The sequence below is a fragment of the Cebidichthys violaceus genome, unplaced genomic scaffold (assembly GCF_023349555.1).
Source record: "Cebidichthys violaceus isolate CVI_PGR_0920_01 unplaced genomic scaffold, fCebVio1.0.p SCAF_9, whole genome shotgun sequence".
NCBI lineage: Eukaryota > Metazoa > Chordata > Actinopteri > Perciformes > Stichaeidae > Cebidichthys > Cebidichthys violaceus.
The window spans coordinates 8,730,202-8,752,819 of record NW_027176975.1 but is presented as its reverse complement, the minus strand read 5'-3'; the positions used below and the strand labels follow the sequence as shown (position 1 = coordinate 8,752,819).

The following is a 22,618-nucleotide window of genomic DNA, read 5'->3' as shown; positions in this document are numbered from 1 at the left end:
AAGCAATTTGCACACACTGAATTCTGCTGTCTCTGTATTTGAATATAAAACATAGCATTTCTCAGTTCACAGAGGTGTGTTCTCAGCCTGGTAGGGCTGTCTTTGTTGGAATTCAACAAAGGATTTAGTTTGGCTGAAGCACCAACAGGTGCGTCTCCTGATCATTTTTTCACCAGCATTTGGTAAATCCTTTCACCTGTAAACACACAAGTCTCACCAATCTACGAACATCATAAGCCTGAGGTACCTCTTTAATATCATGAGTTCAAAATTACTTTAAATAGTCAAAAATATTGCCAGTCTTCTCATACCTCTAAATACAATAATAATACCTACATTTAAATACCATAAGTTACAAAACAGGAGAATGAAAAGCTTCTTATCCACTACTGTACAAAGGCATTCATTAACAATAGCATTAATATCAGGGTATTCCATCTCTGTCATTCGACTGTCAAAGTTAAACCAGAAAGAAAAAAAAATGGGTAACTTCCTTTACATGGGTCTTATTCCAGTGTATTAACCTGTGTAACTAACTACAATATTGGCATTAAATAATTATGCTGTGCTAGTATTAAATGCAAATCTCTTGATATATAATGTAGTTACAACACTGTAATAACATAGTGCAAACAGAGTGCTCAATTGAAAGGTAGAATAAGCAGAATTTCATGTGAGGATATCGCTTTTAAGAAATGTTAAGATTTTAAAGGAGATTTTCAAATGCAGTTTTGGGATTTTACCGGTACATGAGCTGCTTCAGAAGTGTATGTTTCGGTACAGAACGTTTAACACTATGTGTTTACATTGTGTTGTTACGTATTTTAAATATATATTGAAGAGGTTTTCATTGTTCACCTACAGAATATATACTCTACAATAACTATGTAATACTTTTCCATTGGTTAATACACAACAATAAGCCACTGCAGGGCATTACTGCATTTGAGTTATCCATCCATTCATTTACAATGTCATGAGTAGAAAGTTACCTTATACAGTTCTAGAATTATATCATCAGTGTTATATTCTGTGTAAAAAAAAGAATAGAAACTGAGTCCAGTTCTATATTCACCCGTGAGGAGTGAAAATCTGTGGCCAGTTTCACTGAGGGTGGAGATTTACGAACACGTAGATGACACTCTATAAGCCCTTCACTAAGCATTACTTCGACCAGACAGGGCTGCCACACAGGTTCGCGGTCAACAGTAGTTCACTTTCTGTCGGACAGGGGGGGATCAGCTGAGTTGCATCTGACCTATCTGCATGAGTCCACTGAGTAGAGTACCTGATAGAGTAATATAGAGGTGTTGTATAGAGCCTGTCTGGTATTGCTCAGTGTTTGTGTGTGTGTGTGTGTGTGTGTGTGTGTGTGTGTGTGTGTGTGTGTGTGTGGGCCTTGATGTCTAAAAACAGGGTCTTTCTCTCACAGCACAAATCACACACACATATTATATACAAACATGTGTCAACGCATATGTGCTTTGAAGGCACACGTTATGTCGAAGGTCAGGCCTTATTTGGGGACACACGCCACACTGATTTTGGCAGGAAGACAGGTCAGGTGTCTGCGACGGTGGAAGCAGTCTGGATACAGGAATTCTCAAGTCAGGGCACATGCCCTCTAAAATTTCAGTGTGGCATGAACAATGCCTCTGCAAGATTCAATAGTCAACTATCATGTCAGATTTTAAATAGGGTGTGGATATAAGCAGTCATTCTGGATAAGTAAACCAAACTTCATTTCCCAGCAGCCCTGTGTGCCCTGGCCTATAGGTAAGACTGACTGATTCGTTGAGAGCCAGCCTTTAATTTTCTGTTGACACTCCGCTGGCAGCCCGTGGTCAAACATGGGACTCTGTTTCTCTGTTCAGCACTTCTCTGTACAGTAAGTCACTTTGGATCAAAGCATCTGCTAGTTAGAGGACACTATTTTGGGGGGATTTGGCAGCTTTGGCGCAGTTCTCTGAGTCTTAACAGCAATTATTTCCACATGACTTTCAACATTCCCCTTGGGGGGGCAGTTTAGAGAGGAAGAAAAGGTGTGTGTGTGTGTGTGTGTGTGTGTGTGTGTGTGTGTGTGTGATGTTGTGATGCTGCAAGCTGTGGTGCAGCTCCCCCAGTCAAACAGCAGATGGCACTGAGGCACAGATCTCAAGTTAACTCTTTGAGAGTGTGTAGGTGGTTTGGGAAGCAGTTGCAGAGTGCCACAACATGCACCTCTACCTCTGGAGAGATCAATTCAACTAAGGTTACACCTACACCAGCCAATCAGAAGGCAAGATGAGGTAGTCCCTGCGTTGTCTTGAACTACAGGTGTGACTGCGGTTGGTTGGAGCTCGATGCCGCCAAGGTAAGTTGGGGAGTTAGCTGCCCTTTTTGAGCTAAATCAGAATTGGGGCAGCGTAGTGTCTCAGTTTTGATGTGCGTGGAGTGTAGGAGGAAGGTGGGGCATGGTGGGTTAAATCAAAGTGTGTGAGTTGCGGGTGTCAGTATGTAAATTATCATATGGCTCTGTCTGTGAAGATTAGGCAGCTCCGTCTCTAGCTGGCCTCCTCTATCAGCCGAGCCAAGGTGTCTCTGAGCTCTGTCAGCTCAAAGATCTTGCCGTCCAGCAGCTCCAGCAGCGTCCGCAGGCTCTTCCTGAAATTCTCCTGCTCCTCCTGGTTCTCCTCCAGCCGCTGCTCGGCCCCTGCCAGCTGCTCCTCCAGCACCCGACCGCGCAGCTCTGTCTCCTGGAGAAGGAGAGACAGTATTGTTGGCAGGTTTGTGTCATTGGGAGGTAAATAATAATGTAGGACGTGCTTATTGGGAAACAGTTACATGTTTAATGCATATTTGTATCGCTCACCTCAAGTTTCTGGGTTAGTGTGTCTTTCTGCTCCATCAGGTCATTCATGTTTTCCAATTCCTCTTTTAATTTTTCCATTTCCTGGAGGACATAAAAAGCAGATTAAAAAGCTGTGTAACATGAACCAAAACATTTCAAGCAGGGCACTTCCCCCAATCACACACACATGCAAACACACCTCTTCTTTATCCCTTAGTGTATTCTCTAGTTCCTCTATGGTTTGGTTGAGTTCAGTCTTCTGTGATTTGATCACTGGTGTTTGGTTGCTCTGACACTCGAGCTCCGTCACCTAAAAGGACAAGATGGAGTCAAGATTTAGATCCAGGGAGATAGATGGACACAACAGAATCATGATCTTAACCCATCTTTTATTACCAGATAACCTCTTCTTTATTCTCTCTCATGCCAACAATCATCTGCCCTCTGTTTTTTATTCCCTCCTATTTGATATGAATTAATTAATCACACAAGCAAGTATTTCTGTGCTCCATCCCTCACCCGTTTGTGTAGTCTCTCAGCCTCTTCCTGGTAGGCAGCCAGTTGTTGTTTCCACTGTTTGACGTTGGCCGTGGACTCCAGCAGAGCTGCAGTTAGCTTGGCATTGTTCCCCTTTAGGGCCTCCAGCTCAGCCTCCCAGTGTTTTGTCATGGCAGGGCTGCAGAACACAGAGAGGTTCATACTGTCAGTTTACCAAAAGCAACATGAGATAATAAGTGTTCATGTTTTCATGCTATGGATGTAAGATGTGGGATTCTGAAAGCTCATGATGTCTGATTCTGCTAAACTGAAGTTGTGAATGTGAAGGTTTATTTTTCTACAACATATTAGAACTTTTATTGTTTGTAAAACATCCATCCATCCATCAATCGATTATGAGAATACAGGACCGTGGCTCTTTGTGGTCATTTTGTATCTATTTGTGGTCATTTTGAGTGTTTTTGTGTCTCTTTGATTCACATTTAGTAGGTTAAGCCTAGAGCCACACAATCACTCGAGCCCCTAGGCCGGTACTGCTGGGGACCATTCAAAAATCCATCCATCCTTCCATCCAGTTTTGCCCCAGCACTAAAAGCTAACAAAGGCTGCAGTGGGCACTCAAATTGGATACCACTTCCTGGCCTGTAGCTGTGAAAGCAGCTGTCTGCCACATGAGTTGTAATCTGAGATTATATCGTCAGACTGGCTGGAGCCTAATCTGGTCCAGCTACTCACAGATGAGAAGATGAGATGAGAGATAAGGGAAAAAGTGATTGACTTGCATGATGGAGAGGCATGTGTGGGAGAAAGAGGCTGGTGAAAAAAATGTTTGCACATGGTCTGGGTAGTCGATAGTTCGGAGTTGTAGTGTAATATTAGATATATGTACAAACTCAACTTTCTGGAGGGAAAATGCTTCCGCTGTGCATCTCCCCTGTTAAATCTGAGCATTGCAGGCATTCATTTAAGATTTTCATAATGCCCACTCGCTGTCTCTCACATAATGTCTGACCTGAGTGGGAGATTGTATGAGAGACCTAAACGTTGTTGAGTACTGACATCGAGTCGAGTACCTTTGAAAAGAAGCTCCTACTCCCACATACTTCACAGTAATTCTTCACAGCGGTGGAAACAGATACACAGAAAAACACAAAAGCAAGCTTGGCTTGCTCAAGAAATGTTGAGGGTCTGTGTATGACCCATAACAATGTTGTTTTCAGTTTTGTTCCGCCCCCTCGCTGACACACACGCACACACTGCAGCAGTACTCCACTATGCCATAACGCCCACTCTAAAGTGTAAAAGAGAGAAAGCCCAGGTCTAATTCACGCAGAACTCCCACGGTGCCTTCAGTTCTTACACAACAGCCACCCCCTCTGTGAGTGCAAGTGTGTCTGCGTGTGTGACGCATAGGAGGGAGACGACACTTCATCCTACACATGCACATATTAACTGACACACAACCACTCACACACACATATACACACATGGAGCGATGCTGTCACCAAGACACACAGCCCCGCCAATGTATAAACCCCACACACCAGCTCGCAGAGCAGGAGAGCAGGCGAGACGTCAAGATGTGAAGATGGAGATAGACGGAGAAAGCAAGCAAGAGCGATAGAGGGAGAATCAGAGGAGAGAAAAGAGTGCAAGATGTTTTGACACTGGTGTTTGTCTTCATTAAAAGAGTCTGGCTGAAAGGTCTCAGGGGGGCACCTGAGCACAATTCTGGCTGAGGACAGCAGAGCAGAGCTGAAGGTGTGTGAGAAACACGGTGGGTAAGTTAGCTGCTACTGTGTCAATGAACTGCTGTTTGTAAATATGATGTGATTATTTACTCAATATGATTGCCTTATCATGAGGATTTTATTTGCTAATGATATTTTCTAGTTGCTGATCATTATATAATTTTGTTATAATTGCACTTTTTGTCAAGAGCCAACTGTGATGTTAAACTGTAGAAACAATTATTTTTGCATCAGCTTGAGATTGTTAGGAAATTTTGCAATGCTTTTGAATACTATAATAAAAAATATTTGAATCACAGACTAAAAAATTCTGTATCTGGTTGAGAAGATTACATCTGTGTTACAGATTCAATTTTATCTGTTTTTATCTGTTTTGTGAGAGCATTATTCTGCTACAACAGACAATGTTATGACGAGACACCAGATTTTGTGGGGTGTCAGTTTACTTTTGTATTGTATTTATTTAGAAGATTTAAACTGGTTTTAAATTTATTTATTCATTTTTCTAACTGAATTAAGACTGTATTTTGCTGATTGTACACATTGCCAATAAGCCATGACTCTTGAATAAAATATCGACACTCTGTTTTTGGTTTTACTACTTCCCTATGTAAAGTATAATTCTCCTCCCAAGCTCAATAAAGATAAAAAACACAAAACATAAACTTGAAGGTTTTTCTCCAGCCGCATCCTGACCGCTGTGCGTTGTCAGCCAGGTTCTTCCTCCTCACAGAGCACTTCAAGAAGCAGGGAGCCAGAGCGGTTGCCATGGCAGCACTGGAGGAACGGAGGCGCTCGTAGACATCGGCACCGTCTCCGTTCACACAAGCCTACCACAAGCCCACCGACAGACACCTACATCCGCTAATGCCAGAAGACCATTCACATATAGCCGAGGCAGTCCCAACAAAAGTCTTCCAATATTCAGAAAACCATTCAAAATGACTCCACTGCAGACCTGCCAAACACGCCTACATCCTGCGATATAAAAAAAAAAACTCTCACAGCCCAGCAAACGGCTGTATCTCCTCCTTCTCTCTCTTCCTCTGCCATATGCACCCACACAAACCTGCCTACACAGCCCCACTAAGCAGCAGAGTGGTGTATATGTTATGGATATAAGTCATCATCTAATTCCAGACTCATGGCAAAGAGACAAACCAAGATCATAAAGGTGTGGTGCAAAAAAAGACAGCTTCAATGTGTTAATATATGTGGGTCTGAACCCTCGTGCCTAATATACAAGTAAACACGTTCAAAATACACTACAAACATTTTTATTCTTTTCTTTTGACTACAAAATAAACTATAAGCGTATAAACCGTTACACAAATTGACAGAAAATACATTTTAACTGCAGCTTAAGGTTCATGAAATGCTGAAGGAGCTTCGGTACATGGTGATAGACATGTGAGATGATGCATGTGTAAGATGTTAAATGGAAGAAGAATGAATGATAGAGAGAACAGAAAAAAGAGGATTATGTGGTGAAATATTTGAACGGTCCTAGCATCTACCCTCTCTGCATATGCCTCTGAGAAAATGTTAGACTGAGGTTTGCTTGTTACGTCCATGCTTGCAGTCGTGAATGCCGAGAGTCAACCCAGTCTCCCACGCATGCAGCATTAATAGACACATCAGCAGCAAGGCTGCAGCAGGCAGTGGGTGTCCTCTCTACATTCTGCTCTCACTGCACACTCAGATCTGTATAGCCTTAGCGAGTTCATGATGTAGCGGTAGGGATTTCTAAGCGTTAGCACTTGAGCTTGTCACAGCTTTAGAGACTTCAACAAACTATTAAAAATAACTCTGTCGCAAAAGATCTCTACAATGATGTTTAAATATTTAAAAATGTTTTAAGCCTCCTCTCAGACACCCACCGTTAAGCAAAAAAGAATGATAATACATTAAGCGATTGATTGATATCTTTAATTAATAAGAATCGCAGCCAGAGAAATAATGAAATGAGAATACAGAGATTTTACAAGTGAAAAGACTTCCGTGTACAGTCGACGACAGGTGACAGTAGATAAAAGGAACATTTCCTTTCCTGAGAAAAAAAACTCTTCACTCACTCAAATGATTCAAACTCATTACCCGTGCCCTCCTGTTCAGTTTATTTGTTGTAGCGTGTGTGCAGTTGGTGGATGTTTAGGTATCAGTGACTCATGTGCAGACTTTATACAATACACCTCTCTCTTTCTCTGTCGTTCTCTCTTTCCAGCTTCTGACACACACACACACACACACACACACACACACACACACACACACTGTGTGTCCATCTGTCTTGCTCTTTCTCTGCCTCCCACTACCCACAGTATGTTATATAAGTCTTACATAAACGCTTAATCAACACCTTTTTGGTGAACCACACAGCCACACCTCTTCAGAAAGCCATTATACAAATCCAAAAAATATACATGTCACTTTGACCTTATTATCTTACACAATCTACTGTATATGAACCAGTATTGACAATCAAAAAGGAATATGAATTATCCATTTCAATATTCAGTCAACTGACAGGACACAAAAACAGCAGGAATGTATACAATGTAACAGTGGTGCTGCATGCATAGAAGTGACACCGTCACATATTCCTTAATGCGTCAAACAACATTAAAGTCAAAAGATTTTAATTTGCATTTAAAAAGATATTATTGCATTGCAGTTGGCAAACATATAAATAATATAATAAATAAATGTGAGATTTTCCTTTTACCAAGCATGCTCATTGGACAAAATCTTGAATAATTTCTCTTTCCCGAGAAACACTTAAAGTAACATCTTTTGCTGGTCCATGTGAAGTGACAGCGTGTGATTAAGAATGATATAATTCATTGCACCAATATTCCTCCTGACTGGAGCGTGTGCTGTTTAATCTTGTTTGTTAGCAGTTAGTAAACAAGCAGTGCACCAAGTTTTGTAAAGAAGACCCTCCCTGTTGCTGGCCTGCATTCAGGCTCTTATATTTGGGGAAAGTTTGTGCCTGAACATTTTTTGTTTTGCGTAGGTGTCGCAGTAGTCAGGACTTGTAATGACATCCCTATCAGAAAGAGCAGACCCGACAAGTCTTATACTGCTCCCTAGAGAGGAAAAACACGAGAGAGCAGCCGTGAATAGTAGGAGTTCACTACCATGCTGACGTGCAACATAAATTGGTGCATGCAGACGAAAAGAAAGACATAGAAGAAGAGGAATGAATACTTCTGTGCCTCAGACAGAAAAACAGTGAAAAAAATTATAATAATTAATGTATTTTAGTGTTCTTTGTGTGTAATCTATGTGAAATATGGAGGTATATGGTCAGACTGTTTCATCTGTACTGTGGCAAACATGACAACACGGGACAGTGAACACATCACCATGCGGGATGTACCTGTGTGCAAAGGCCAGTGCGTTCTGAGATGGCTCTGGACGGGTGTCTGAGTTGGGAGTTGTGTCACAAATGTCATCCGTGCCGTTGATGTTTTCCATGGGTGGAGTCACGGGGGTCAATGGTGACGAGAGCTCACCTCCTGGAGACTCCTGAAACAAAGTTGTTCAGCTGTTACTGCCAGTTAAAAAATCAATAAAACACTATTTAATTATTTTAATAATTTTATTCTTGCATACTAGGAATGCACATTTCTGACTTAATCAGTCCCAATACCAATACCTGGGCTTTTGGGTATAGGCCGATACTAAGTACCGATCCGATACCAGCGTTTAATTAATAAGCTGTGTGTAAGTGACTGGGATCATTCTTTTATGGTAAGGCAACATCAGGCTTGACTTAAACATTGCTTTCCTAACTTTGTAAAACAAGACGCAACAAATAAATACATATATATAAATGTACTTAGTTGTTATTTATTACAATAATAGTATCCAGTATCAGATCTGCCTATTTGTCACTAATACCCAATTCAGCTATTTGATTGAGTTTTGGACCGATATCCAATATCAGGATCTGTGTATCTCTAGACGAAAGAAATGTGTTTTGAAAGCCAAAAAAATGTGACATTTGTGACATTTCCATATAAATAAATATCTGTATGATACTCTCTAATGTCAATAATATTAACTAGTAATGATTAAACCTAGTGAGGTCAGAAGAGGCTTTTACATCTGCTACATTTTTTGTTTTTAATGGTGTCTGGCTGCATTTTCCAGAGACACAGCCTCAAGCATACTGGCGTGTTTAACATTACCAAAAACTGAAAAGAACTGGATAGTATTAAGCATGAGCTAAGAAAGACCACCACTTTAGGGCAGAAACTAACAACTATTCTCATAACTAATTAACCTGTCAATTATTTTTTTACGATTAATCAATTCATTTTTACACTATAACATTTCAAGCCCGGAGCTCATGATCACGTGTTTAAATGTCTAGTTTTGTTCGTCCAACAGTTCAAAACTTAGAAAATAGAGAAAAGCAGCAACTTGTATTTGAGAAGCAGAAACCAGTGGAATTTTTGATTTTTATTCCCTTGATAAATTACTTAAACAATTAAACAATTATTAAAATGTTTTTTTAATAGATTTTCTATAAATTTACTAGATGTTTAATTAACAAATAATTTCATACAATTTATAAAAAAGTACTTAGAATTAATAACTACAATATAATTAACTTATATATATATATATATGTTATATTATGAAATGCGTAATAATTAACTTGAGTGATCTTAACAACCTCTTATTACCAGAGATGGCAACAAGATAAAGAGACAAATCTCATTCGTCAATTTGAAAAAATAGAGGTGTGTTTATGTATTTTAGGGGGGTTGAGGTCTCTCACACTCATAAAGCTCTTGCTCTGGTGTTAGAATTGTAAGCATCTTAGTGAACAGTTGCACATGCCTATAGGCCGTTAAATAGCTTATAGCACTGGGAAATTGCAGAATTACAGATTAATGCTTATCTTTATATCCCATACAACCACAGAATTATACGAGAGACAAATCATTTAGCTGCTGCTTGCACATAAAACAAAGCTATTAAGACTCAGGGCTTGTGCACGATACAGTAGCACAATGGCACTGCCTGTATGTCTCTAATGGACAAGAAGGAAGGGGGAGATAAGAGAAAGATTATAGCGTAACAGTTTGCGCTCCACATTGATTAGTATAGCATTTAATATCTGTTCCCAATGCACATCCACTGAGGTCTGGCCTATTGGGACCAGCATATAGCATTCAGCTCTGTGTTTTCTCATCTTGTTTTTGTGGAACAATTCCTCTCTCATATTTTTTAGTTTCTAGTTTCTGTTTCTAGAATTAAGAGCGAAGAAAAGAGAGGATCTGGAGGTTGGAAAGAAAGCCAGCAGGCAGGTGAGTGAAACCGTGACTTTCAGTAGTGAAATAGAGCAGACAGCTCGAGTAGAGCACTGCATGCTTATAGCAGGAATACCGCAGCCTTTACGGTAACAGCAATCCCTCCAGTCCAGTTTCACCACCGTGGTAGTGGCCAGCGCACATGCAGTCTTCAACCCCTGATGAGAGCAAAGCTGTCCACTTGGCTTCATTAAAAACATCGTCCCATGGGAAGCACAAGGTATTGTGGCATTTCATGGGGGCCGCAGCATTAATAGTACAAGTAATAGACCGTAGTACAGCGGGGGGGGGTTTCCCCTAGCCTCCATAATGAACAGAAGAGGACACGAAGCCTGTTAACAGCCTTTAGATTACAGAACAGATTTCTCTGGGGATTTTCCTCTGAAACAAGCTAATTTTCTCACAGATGCAGTTACACATGCCCTAAAACACTCTATCGCTATCCCACACAAACAAGTACCTAACATACAGGCTAATTATGCTCCCTAATTTATGGAGAGTCCACAGACAGCTTTGTCTTTTTCTTATAATGTACAGGGTGGATACATACAGAGAACATTTACCATATTATTTTAGGACTATTATTCTTAACGTCAGTGTCAGGACCTCCCAGGAGTTCATGCAGCAGTGAAAGGTAACTTACATTACACAGTACATTTACACAAGTACTGCATGTAAGTACAATTTGAGACACTTTATAAATTTCAAAAGACAACATTGTGCTTTTTACTCAGCTGCGTTTATTCAACAAAATATATTTATTGGTTATTGTTTAGCTTTAGAGTTGTTGTTGTTGTTTTTTTAAACATTTGATTAACTTCTGAAATGCAATACATATTCAAATATTAGTGATTTCTAACCTTTTTGGCTGATGTCATGTTGGGACCCCTTTTCACATTTCACGTCTATGAGTTGTTTTGCAATTCCACCAAAGAAATATTCTCTACTCTTAAACTCTCTAAACCCCTTTAAACTTATAAGATGATTTTATTTAAATAACTTTTCTTTTGATACTTTTGTGCTGTAACTTTTGTGCTGAATAAAGGACTTGTTCTTGTAGTGGAGTATTTTCAAATGAATGTGTTGGTCCTTACTAAAGTAAAGAATCTGAATACTCTTCCACCATTAGTATCAGCTTTTTCAAAACATTTTCTCCTTTCTCCTATTTTCTATCCAATTATTTCTTATTTCATGAATTTGCCTCTACGCCTCCTCTGATAATGGATCAAACAAAACAACAGCAAAGGGAAAACACATTCTTTGGTTGACCTGTTCACCAGCTGTTCATTATACACACCATGCCTGTGACAGGAGGAGGTTAGTAGGCTGATAAAAAGGTTAGGAATGGGGGGGAGGGGGTTAAGATGGTGTGTACTGAACGTACCTGAGAAGGGGACGTGGCCATGTCCATCTTTTCTTGACTCTTCTCTTTAGCGAGCCGTGCTGCTTCTTTATACTCTGCAAATTTCTCTGCAAACTGGACACAGAAGACAGCCATAAGTATAAACTGTAATTCATACAATACTGTGGTTTAATCTGTGTAGTAAAGCCCTATGTGCATGGATGAACACACACACACACACACACACACACACACACACACACACACACACAGATCAGTGTGTAATAGGTCAGACGTGAAGGATAGGGTAAATCTGCTGCCAATATAGCGACACAGTTGAACTTAGAAAAGATGGCCCTTACCCATAATGCCTCAGCAGAAACATGAGCTAACTAGGTCACCATTAGTAACCTCTATATCATAGACATATACACACACAAGCACACACACACACACACACACACACACACACACACACACACACACACAGACAGAACAAAGTAGCCATTGTGTTTTCCTGGTTGAGTTTTTGTCTTTAATCAGAAGTTGTTGGGGGCTGAAGTTGATCTCCGGGGTTATTTTAGTCAAGGACAAAGATACATCCAGCGATCCTGAAGCAGTAAGGTGAGCTCAGCTGAGGGGCTTTGAGCAAATATAAACACCCTGGCACATTTCCCCAATGTCCCTTTAGGGTGTGGTTCATCACCGACACTACTCCCACAGTGTTACAGAGTAATTTAGTATATGCAGTACTGCACAGGGCTGAGTGGCGAGGAAATCCAATTGACAACACTGAAGCCGGTCTTGTGTCTGCTATTAGTGGAGTTCCAATAAGTAACTCAATATCTTTTCACTTCAGTGCAATATAATAGTTCTGGTCCAGTGATCTAAATGCAGTAGTTTTCAGTGTAAGTGTTTCAGGAGTGTTTGGCACTGCGGTTATCTGAGAGGTGAATCTGATTATTTCAAATTTAGACCACATAAAATACTTCTAACTGGCTGTTAAAACTGCACATTGATAGTTCCTCTCAACATGGTAAATTTAAGATATTTGAAGACATATTTCAATATACTGTATATCTTATAAATCATAAGAGAACAAACCATTGAAATAAAAAAAAGACTAATTTTAAAAAATGTCTTCAAATGTCTCAAATGTATGTAGCATGTTTGGTTTGACTGATTCACAGTGGTAATTACCATGTTGTGAGGAACTATAGCTGAGGTGTAGTTTTAACAATTAGAAGTATTTTATGTGGTCTAAAGTTGAAAAAAAAACAGATTCAGTATTAGAATATTACATGTTAACACATTCATACAATAGGAAAATAACTTTACTACTTTATTTACCTGGAAAAGAAGACCTGAGTGTGCATATTGTTCTATAGTAACTGTCCACCTTAAAGTCACATAATTAGATACTCCATCAATTGGGTAAACCATGAATTTAGTTTTGCACTTTCATACATTTTGGGGCCTTGGGAGAAACATATCTTTAAAAAGGAATGGTCCGAATCAAAGCAGCAGAAACTGAGATACCCTTACTTTTGCTCACTAACTGGAGTAATGCCCGAAGAACCAAGCCGAAACTTAGATGACTCTGGTGACGTCATCAGGGTTACATATACATAATATAACTGTTTTCACAGGTCACATGACAAATAAACTAAACCAAGGTAAAATTGGTGGAGTTCCCCTTTAGTCTCTAAGGCACCCACCACAAGGTCCATCTTTGGGCTGCCAAACCATTTCCAGAATTTTTCACTTCTTAAACTTAGGTGTACAAAGAGGGAGATGATTGGGAAAGGGAAGTTTAAGATATTACTGTAACAATAGGTTTGATGGTTGTGTGTGTGTGTGTGTGTGTGTGTGTGTGTGTGTGTGTGTGTGTGTGTGTGTGTGTGTGTGTGTGTGTTCTTCTGACAGTGGGAATGGTGTAAGCCTACCCGATTCACGATAGAGCTTAATCATACTGCAGAGGAGAAAATCACCACCTACTCTCACTCTCACAGACACATACACACACACACACACACACACACACACACACACACACACACACACACACACACACAGTGAACACACAGATATGCATAACTTTCATAAACACACACAGAAAAAAGCCTCATTAAGGCTAACTGCCAAGCAGATTCTATACCTTGAAAGAAGCTATAGCAACTAGAGTGAAAAGAAAGTTGAAAATTCCATCCTCTCTCTGGGACTGGGGGAGAAGAAGAAAAAAGAAGCCTCCCCGTGATTGATGTGTGGTTTGTGTGTGTGAGTGTGTTTGTGTGTGTGTGGGTTGGATGGGGGTGGTACCTTGGCTAGATGATGCTCAGTGGAGAATCCCAGGCCGTAGACAGTGTTCGCTCGACTGTCCGCCCACTGGCCAAACTTCTGTGAGGTCTTTGTGAACGTCATGTTGGGACTGATAGTGCTGTTGATTATTGCCTGCAGGACATAGGGAACCCACTTAATACATATTAAATCAACTTAATTACTGCAGTGTAATGTGTATGTGTGAGTACTAGAAACAGAGGATCAAATGAAGAGCCAAGGACAATTTTTAGCCCCAAGTACGTGTTTTTTGTATGTCTGACTGAAGATTACTGCCACAAATCAGAACTACAGATGAAAACATCAATGAAACATTATATTTTTGAGAACACACAATTGACATATTAAAAACTCAGCTGCAAATGTTGGTATTAGTGCCTTGATCATGTGTCTTTCAGACTCTCCAAACAGTATTGTAGTGCCAAAACACTTTGCCAATTAGTCAATTGATAGAAAAAGTATCGTCAACAATTTCAATAATCAATTTATCATTTAAAATGTTTATCAAGCAACATTCATGCTTCTCAAATGTAAAGTTTTAATGCATCACATGTGGCTTCTGGGTAATTCTAGATAATTAGCCTACTTTTTACATATTTATGACAAATTTATATTGTGTGTGTGAATGGTCTGTGCTGGGAGATTACATACCTTATCAATTAGTCAAAAAATAATAATTGATCATAGTTCCAGTCCTATACTTCATTAGAACAAATAGTGCTGTTTCTGTTTGTGTGTGTGTGTGTGTGTGTGTATGTGTGTGTGTGTGTGTGTGTGTGTGTGTGTGTGTGTGTGTGTGTGTGTGTGTGTGTGTGTGTGCGCGTGTGTGTGTGCGTGTGCGTGTGTGTGCGTGAGTGTGTGTGTGTGCATGAGAGACAGGGGAAGTTAACAGAGGGCAGCTGAGTTTGACTTTAAAGCCTTCAGCCATGGATTCAGTGATCCACGGTTAGTTAGACAAAACCTACACCAACGTGAGCATGTACATGTATACACACACACACACACACACACACACACACACACATACACAGAGTGATGGCAGAGAGGCACAGTGGCAGATAGAATCATCTGATGGGGAGACACTAGGAAATGAGGTAGTGGTCATGGAAAAAGTAAAAAACTGAATCTGAAAGTTGGTGAACACTGAAATATTGAGAGCTTGAAGTTCAAGTGTAAATCTGGCAATATTTTACATTTTCCTTATTGTCCTACCAACAAATATTGTATGTGTATCCAAAGTATAATTTATTCCTCTGTGCCATTTACCTGTATTGTTGTCCAAAAACTATTAAAAACACAGTGAGCCACACTGGCTGTCACATTGATTTAAAAGGATAAACCTGGACTCCCCTAGTTCATCTAAAGACCCATTATGGACAGTCTTGTTTACTTTGAGTCAATCCCACATACGGCACACCGTTCTGCTGCCATAAATACTTAATAGCCCACTAAATTTGCTCCTGAAAATAGCCACCAACAACTGCACTATTTACTCCTATTTGAGAAACACATTTTATGAAATGATTGAACCTTTTGACTGGTTTCTAAAGATTAATATCTTCAGTAGGAACCAATGGGCTTGGGCGTAGTGCAACAGACAGGATTGTGGAAGTCAGAAAGTATTGAGAGACGTATTAATAGATTTGTTGAAAATAAGATTTATTTCTTACAAGAGCTAAAACATAAGGCTATCTCTAGATCTTATATAATCCAACCTCCCTTAAATAACACTAATGGAGAACAAATTAATGTCTGATCAATTAGCAGTGTTATGTAATGCTTGGCTTTCTGGTTGGCATCAATACATAACGATGAGTTTGGGAGGGGTAGCAGTCTGTGAGTGTGTGTGTTACACAATAGTTGAATTTAGTGATCAACTATCTACTCCCATCGGTCCATCTCGATCCCCTACCTTCACACTTTTCTGTATTTGCCACTCTTGTTATTTCTTCTACCACACATTCTTCTCACTCTGTCATCTGTTTCTCTCATTTAACTTCACCCCTCCTCTCTCCTTAACTGGTGAGGACTGGTCCGTGCCTATAAATCACACCATGCTCAGCAGAAATATCCCTCTGGTTTCTCGAATAAGAATATCCTGAGACAGAAAGTGTAGACTCTGAAGTGCAGACAGACACACAGACACACAGACATGCGCACATAAACACAGTAGTTGCATGCCTACACACAATGAAACATGAGCTGTCAGTCTTGGGACAGGTTTCAATGCTGATCTCTTTTAAGATGTGTTTGCCCATTAGATTCCAGTAACACTTCCATTAACACTCAGTAGATCACAGTGCCACTAAAATCTCCCAGAGCGCTGTTTGACATCTTAATAAAACCACGTCAGTTGGCAGAAATTAAAAATAACAATGAATGGAGTATGGGAGGTGTACAGTAACAATCAGAATCAACCGCTCACCTTGGTGCCATCCAGGCTGATGATGCGGTAGACATTGCGCGTACTGTCGTAGAAGTAGGAGACAGTGACGGCATGCTTGCTGGTGGGCAGCCAGTTCTTCTTGGTGTTGGGGTCAATCTGGAAGACGTGGGCCCTCGTGCTGTAGATGGGCTGCTCCCTGAAGGGGACGAAGAAGAAGTGGTGAACCTCCTTGTGCCGCAACACCAACGTCTCACCAAACCCAGCGCCAGCACTGCAACTCCTACTGTCCACGGGGGAGTCAGATCGCCCTGGCAACCGAATTACCAACTCGCCATCCTCCATAGTTACACCACAGAAAGAGAGGCTGTCAAAGGACGACTACATGTACTCATTGTCTTGTACTGTATACATGGATAACAAGCTAACTGAGCCGTCAAACTACAGCAGAGTTCCCGCATACACCTTAAGTCCAAACCTCCTCTCTGACATCACCGCTGCTTGTAAATCAATACACTGAACGCATGCAGCTTTTCAACAGAAACTCTCTCTGTCTTTCAATCTTTGTAAGCCAGCGCCGTCTCTCCATGCTCTGATATGGAAATGCCTGCAGCACAGAGCGAGGGTCACACAGGGGAGCACAGAAGGGAAAGGAGAGGGTTTAAGGCTAAATATAGACAGTAGGCTACAGTTAACTACCAAAGACCCACCCCACCGAGCTGCAGTTTCCACACAGACAAACATAATGCATGTGCATATACAAACATGCACACATTATGGCACAGAATCATAAATCAGTATTTACGTCTGAGTGTAAATGTGGATTTGTGTCTCTGTAGCTCAGATCAGTAGATGATCAAAACTCCATGATGGGCTCAGTTTAAGATGACTTAATTCCTTATTGACCCCTATATGACACTCAACCCAGAGTTAGGATTCATCACTATTAATGTTGGAGATTATAATATTTTATGATATTATATATAGTGTTTGTTTGTTTTTTAACCATTAATTCGTCTGTCACTCATGCCCTTTGTCTATTTATCATTCTCACTTAGCTCTCACCATGCCCTCATATATTCCAGCATTGTTGTGGCTTCTTGGGTAATATCTACCGTCAGTACACACACACACACACACACACACACACACACACACACACACACACACACTCAAAGTGCAGGGTGCAGAGGGAGATATTCTGGGCTGGCAGTGTTGGCAGAGCAGGAGATAGAGAAGTGCTTACACTGCACTGAGGGGGTGATGGGGGACATCAAAGGCTTGCTGTATAAATGAATATTAAAATTCAGCAGCAGCACCCCTCCTGTGTGTGATTAGTCAAGACCGGGAAAGAAAGAAAAACATGGAGACAGGGGGACAGAGAGAGGGAAGTTAGACAGGAAGAGAAAGAGAATGATGGGGAATGTGGAGAGTATAGGAAGTCAGAGTGAATCTGGGATGATTAATGCCGCTTTACAAAGCTGCTTGTGGAGTGCTGTGCGCGAATTATCATAATCATCGACAGCAGTGTAAGTGGCGGACCTGTGAGTCATTTCAACTCACACCAGCACGGCCTGTCCGTATGATACGTGCAATAGCCGCTTGGCAACTGTCATCGTTTTTCATTGCATAATTTGATGGAGCTGTGGCAAACTTCTTGTTGCGTGATGGTGTTTGTACCAAACACAGCAACGCTCTTGTGCTTTGAAGAGTTCCAAAACGACACCCACCAGTTGTAAAAAATACTAACTCCTACAATTGTACTTTTAAAAGACACCACAATAAATAATGGAATGTGCTTTCAGAGTAAATTCTGCTTTCTTAAAAGATATATCCAACAATAATTTGTATGCTGATTTCCCTTCCTCAAAAACAGCCATCTCCATAACACAAAAGGCATCACTCTCATCACACATGCTTCCCACTATACAGTGACTCTGGTGTGAGCCAATAGCCAGAGTTATCGGTTAGGGGATTGCAATTCAGAACGCGTTGATCCTCTTGCACTCCAGCGTCAAACTCCGGCAGTAGCATGTAGGCTGCATGGCAGCTACACAGAGGTAGCAACAGGGACACAACAAAAGCATGAAAGCCTTAGAAGGCTGTCTATCTCCCATCAGTGCATGAGGGAAGTGCATACACGGGTGTGGATGTGAAAACTAAAGCTGCACACCCCAATATAGGAGGGGGGACATGATCAGAGGAATCACAGGATGAGGAGAGGAGAATAGAGAGAAAAACTAAGCGGGTAAGCCAGGGGGTAATTTCAGTGGGCGAATGAGTGGTAGGCCTACAGGAGAAAGTGTGGAGGAGGAAGGAAAAACAGAGAGGAGAAAGAGGAGGAAGTGTTTAGCATGCAGAGTGTATGGTGTGACACAAGGGCAGGTGATGGAACATGAATGTTAAAACAGTGAGAGGCGGCCGGAAGGAGGGATGAGAAGAACGTAGAGGAGGTAATGTGTAGAGGAGGATGGAGCTCTGAGAAGAAGATGAAGGAGTGGGAAGCTCTAAACTGCTAAACAGCGTGGTATAAACAATTATCTGGACTATGGTTGCTCAAATCTGAACTTCCAGAAACCCAATAAGAGTTTTTTAAGGGAAAAGCATGTTAGTGCTCAAATAGCTATGAGTGAGTAGTGTGCTCTTGCTGACATCCACAGAATGATGAGGATGATGATAATATGATATATAATACTCATGGATGGATGGTGTATGAGCCATATCATGAAAAGTAATATACAGATATACAGTATGTTGTGGTATAGTATAATACATACAGTTTTAACATTTTTTAACTCTTACGTGAAATGATGTGTTCTAGGAAACTGACTATTGAGTTATTGTTGTTGCTCATGTTGACATTGTGATAGTAAAATGTTGCTGTTTTTGAGATGGTCCCACTATGATTTATGACATCATGTCCAATAGTTAATTAGACTGGAGCAATGAATAGATTTTTAGATAGATTTTTCACAGTAAACCTTTAAAACTTCGATACCGGTTAAAGGTTTATTTCACATCAAATTACAGTTATTGCCAGGTTTTAAGTTTTGAAAAAAAAAAAAAAACGTTACAAGTGGACTGATTTGGGGACAGATTGGCTGATCTGGGGTATGTTGTGAATAAAAGGGTAAGTACACACAATTGCAAAAAAAAAAAAAAAAAAAAAAGGATTATCATTTGCCTCTTGTGGCATCTAGCAATAATAGTTTGGATTCATTTGCCTGGGTTTTAAGATATTTCTCTCTTCGTCCCAGTACAATGAAGGCAAATGAAAAATACATCTGAAAAAAAATATTTTTAGTCTTGAAAATCCAAAGAAGTCCCATGAAAGCTGTTTAGTGATGTTAGTGGAGTTTGTGGACCACGATTTAAATAAAAAATGGTGTTATGGATGTAAATATGCAACAAAAGCTTCCTGCATGGCTAGATAACACCGTTTGTTTTTTATGTTAAAATATAGATATTGATCAGTGAACAACACTGTACCAATGCCTACAGGGCATTTCAGATTAAAACAAACACACACACACAGACACACACACACACACACACACACACACACACACACACACACACACACAAACACATCTGCAGTTCCAGGAGTTGCAACAGGTGTGTCCTTTAGCGCCTCTTGTGCCTCAGGGGTTTAATGCACAGATGTGAACACTCAGTCTTTGAGTCATGGAGTGTAACCAAACACAAGCACGTGCACATCATTTTATACTACAAAAGGCATTTTCTTTTCTACTTCAGTGTGTCCCCTTTAACCATACAGCTGGCCCTCTTTCTGCAAACACTGACAGTGAAACAGAAGCATATTCAAATGGTCCTTCTCAGGATTTCTCACTTTCCCTTGCCACCTCCACCCAGCCTTTCTCCTGAAGTTTTCTTTGTTTCCAGAGTTCTTCATTAATTCAACAGGGTAGAGCATGAATGCAAGTAGATCTTATTTAATGTAGTGAGAGGTCAGTAATGACAGAGCGCTGTGTTGTTCCATCTAGTGGGAGCGGCTTTGATGACCTAAGATGTGCCCGTGAACACACACTCTCATACGCACACACACACACACACACACACACACACACACACACACACACACAAGCAAAGACAAAGACAGGGAGATAAACTGAGTCCATCTGTTCATTAATTGTATTAGCCCAAGGAAGTGAGAGCGCACCAGAGAGTTTTGACAGGCATCTCCAGTTCTCGCTCAACACTAATGTTCTTCTCTTTGCCATCCCCATTAGAGACACGTGGACGGAAGTCTGTCCGAAATCTGTCTGTGCCATTACTGCTAGACAGGCAGCTAGACAACAGATATGTGCGCTTTCATCTCATCTGCACATATTCAGACTTCAATAAACACATGTATGCAACATAGTGCTTTGAATCACCGTATACAATGTATTTCACTGTGAATCCATTGAGTCATTGAGTCGCTTGCATAACAGTAACTTAGTCACCAGTATGGCAGAGCCCAGTGGAGAGCTGAAACTGAGTGGGAGACTGCTGAATGATGTGCTGCCCACACTGTAGGAGGGCAGAGTGAGGGCCTGGGAAGCCTCCAGTGTATTGTAAATAGTTAATGCAGGAGTTTTGGCTGATGCCTTCAAATGGTACCATGCCTGTGCCATATTGTTAACCTCCTGCTGTGCAATTAATCACAATGAACTGCAGGAGACAGCCGTTAATGAACGACAGGCTTGGTTGGGGGAAATGGACCGCTGAGCTTGGGGTTAGGGGAAATGCAAATGAGCAGCGCTGTACACTGGCCAGATATTTTACTGATGGGTGACTGTTGTTGAGGAGGTGTAAGGTAGCGGTAACTGTGCTGCCATAGAGACAGGAAGCCGCTTTCTGTCACTGGAGCCTTGTGAAGCATTGTAGCTACTGACATTTCACTGCTTCTGAAATTATACTGTTCCCAAATCTTTTCTAGAACAGGACCCAGAACAGGATAGTACATCAGACCACAGAACTCTGACAATATTTGAGAAGAATTGCTGTTTTTTTATATGTCTTTCAGAATTACATAACTGTCTTTAATGCAGGAGGGGAGAAAACAGCATAACAGAGACACCAAGGAAAAACAGCATTTTCTAATTCACTCTCTCATTGTTCTAGTGCAATACTAGATAATTAAAGTATTGCTTAATTTAGGTGAGAACACCCAAAATCCCATATTCTTCCACTTTGGGAAACATTGCCGATTAGCTCACTATTTTGATCCTTAAAGTTTGACAATTTGGTCACTTCTGCACCCGCATTTGTGAGCCAGTATGTTGGGCCTAAAGTGTGTTTATATTTTAACAACAAAGCATATTCAGAGGAGAAAGAGGAACATGTTCATTTAATGTCTCAAAATGTGTTGTTTTAGTGAGCAACACATCAAGACCGTCAGAAGATCACCACTCAACCACACAGACAGCCTACCTAAGCTATCCACCGTCAAGTTCATTAGACGTCATATAAAACAGAGTGATACATTTTTACGCATACGCCCGGGTCACTGTCATATGCGTGGTGTGGTTTCCATGGGAGAGAAGTTCATAACCTGTGAAGCAGGCGCCGCCGATATAGATACAGAAATAAATTAAATGGACCCCTTTTTATAATAATCACACTTACCCCATTGTTATGGTTGACATGGAGGCGATTAGTGATCCTTTCCACTGGCAATAAAAACGTATATCTCAGATTGGCTGCTGCGTATGAAGGTCTTCTCTCTACACGACCGCCTTCAATGTTTCACTGTTGGTGCGTCTGCAGGAATTTTATGACAACTGGTCCATTACCCTTCCACTGTCACCGCATGAAATCACACATATGTCGTTCTGCACATGGCACTGAAATCAGAATTTGTCTCCTCCTTCGGCGTTGACCGTTTGGTGATGGAGCAGCAGTAGCGCGGAGGGAGATCCAGCGCGGAGTCCAATGGAGATCCGACAGGCGTTCTGCTGTTGTCGTGTAAAAACTACAGATCCTCGCTGGAAGGGTGGAGAAGCCTTTACTGGGAAAGACAACCCTCATTTAGCCACTTGATAACGCACAGAATCATACTGTCCACGCGCGTCTCTCTCTCTCTCTCTCTCTCTCTCTCTCTCTCTCTCTCTCTCTCTCTCTCTCGCCCTCCCTCTCTCTCATTAC

General features: G+C 40.9%; 1 protein-coding gene across 3 annotated transcripts; it reads right to left on the bottom strand.

The window, feature by feature from the left end:
- Nucleotides 1-235: 235 nt before the first annotated feature.
- Nucleotides 236-22,618, bottom strand: homer1b (homer scaffold protein 1b). Of its 3 annotated transcripts, XM_068703231.1 has the most exons (9): nucleotides 22,100-22,618; nucleotides 16,511-16,667; nucleotides 14,068-14,199; nucleotides 11,791-11,883; nucleotides 8,462-8,610; nucleotides 3,350-3,506; nucleotides 3,030-3,140; nucleotides 2,852-2,932; nucleotides 236-2,735 (listed from the first exon to the last, which is right to left on the bottom strand). In XM_068703231.1, the coding sequence occupies exons 1-9, from the start codon at nucleotides 22,117-22,119 to the stop codon at nucleotides 2,544-2,546; spliced, it is 1,092 nt and encodes a 363-aa protein (XP_068559332.1). In that variant the 5' UTR covers nucleotides 22,120-22,618; the 3' UTR covers nucleotides 236-2,543. The 3 variants fall into 3 exon arrangements, with proteins under 3 accessions (XP_068559332.1, XP_068559331.1, XP_068559333.1); XM_068703230.1 differs by lacking the exon at nucleotides 22,100-22,618 and having other exon boundaries at nucleotides 16,511-17,042; XM_068703232.1 differs by lacking the exons at nucleotides 236-2,735; nucleotides 2,852-2,932; nucleotides 3,030-3,140; nucleotides 3,350-3,506 and adding an exon at nucleotides 6,413-8,168.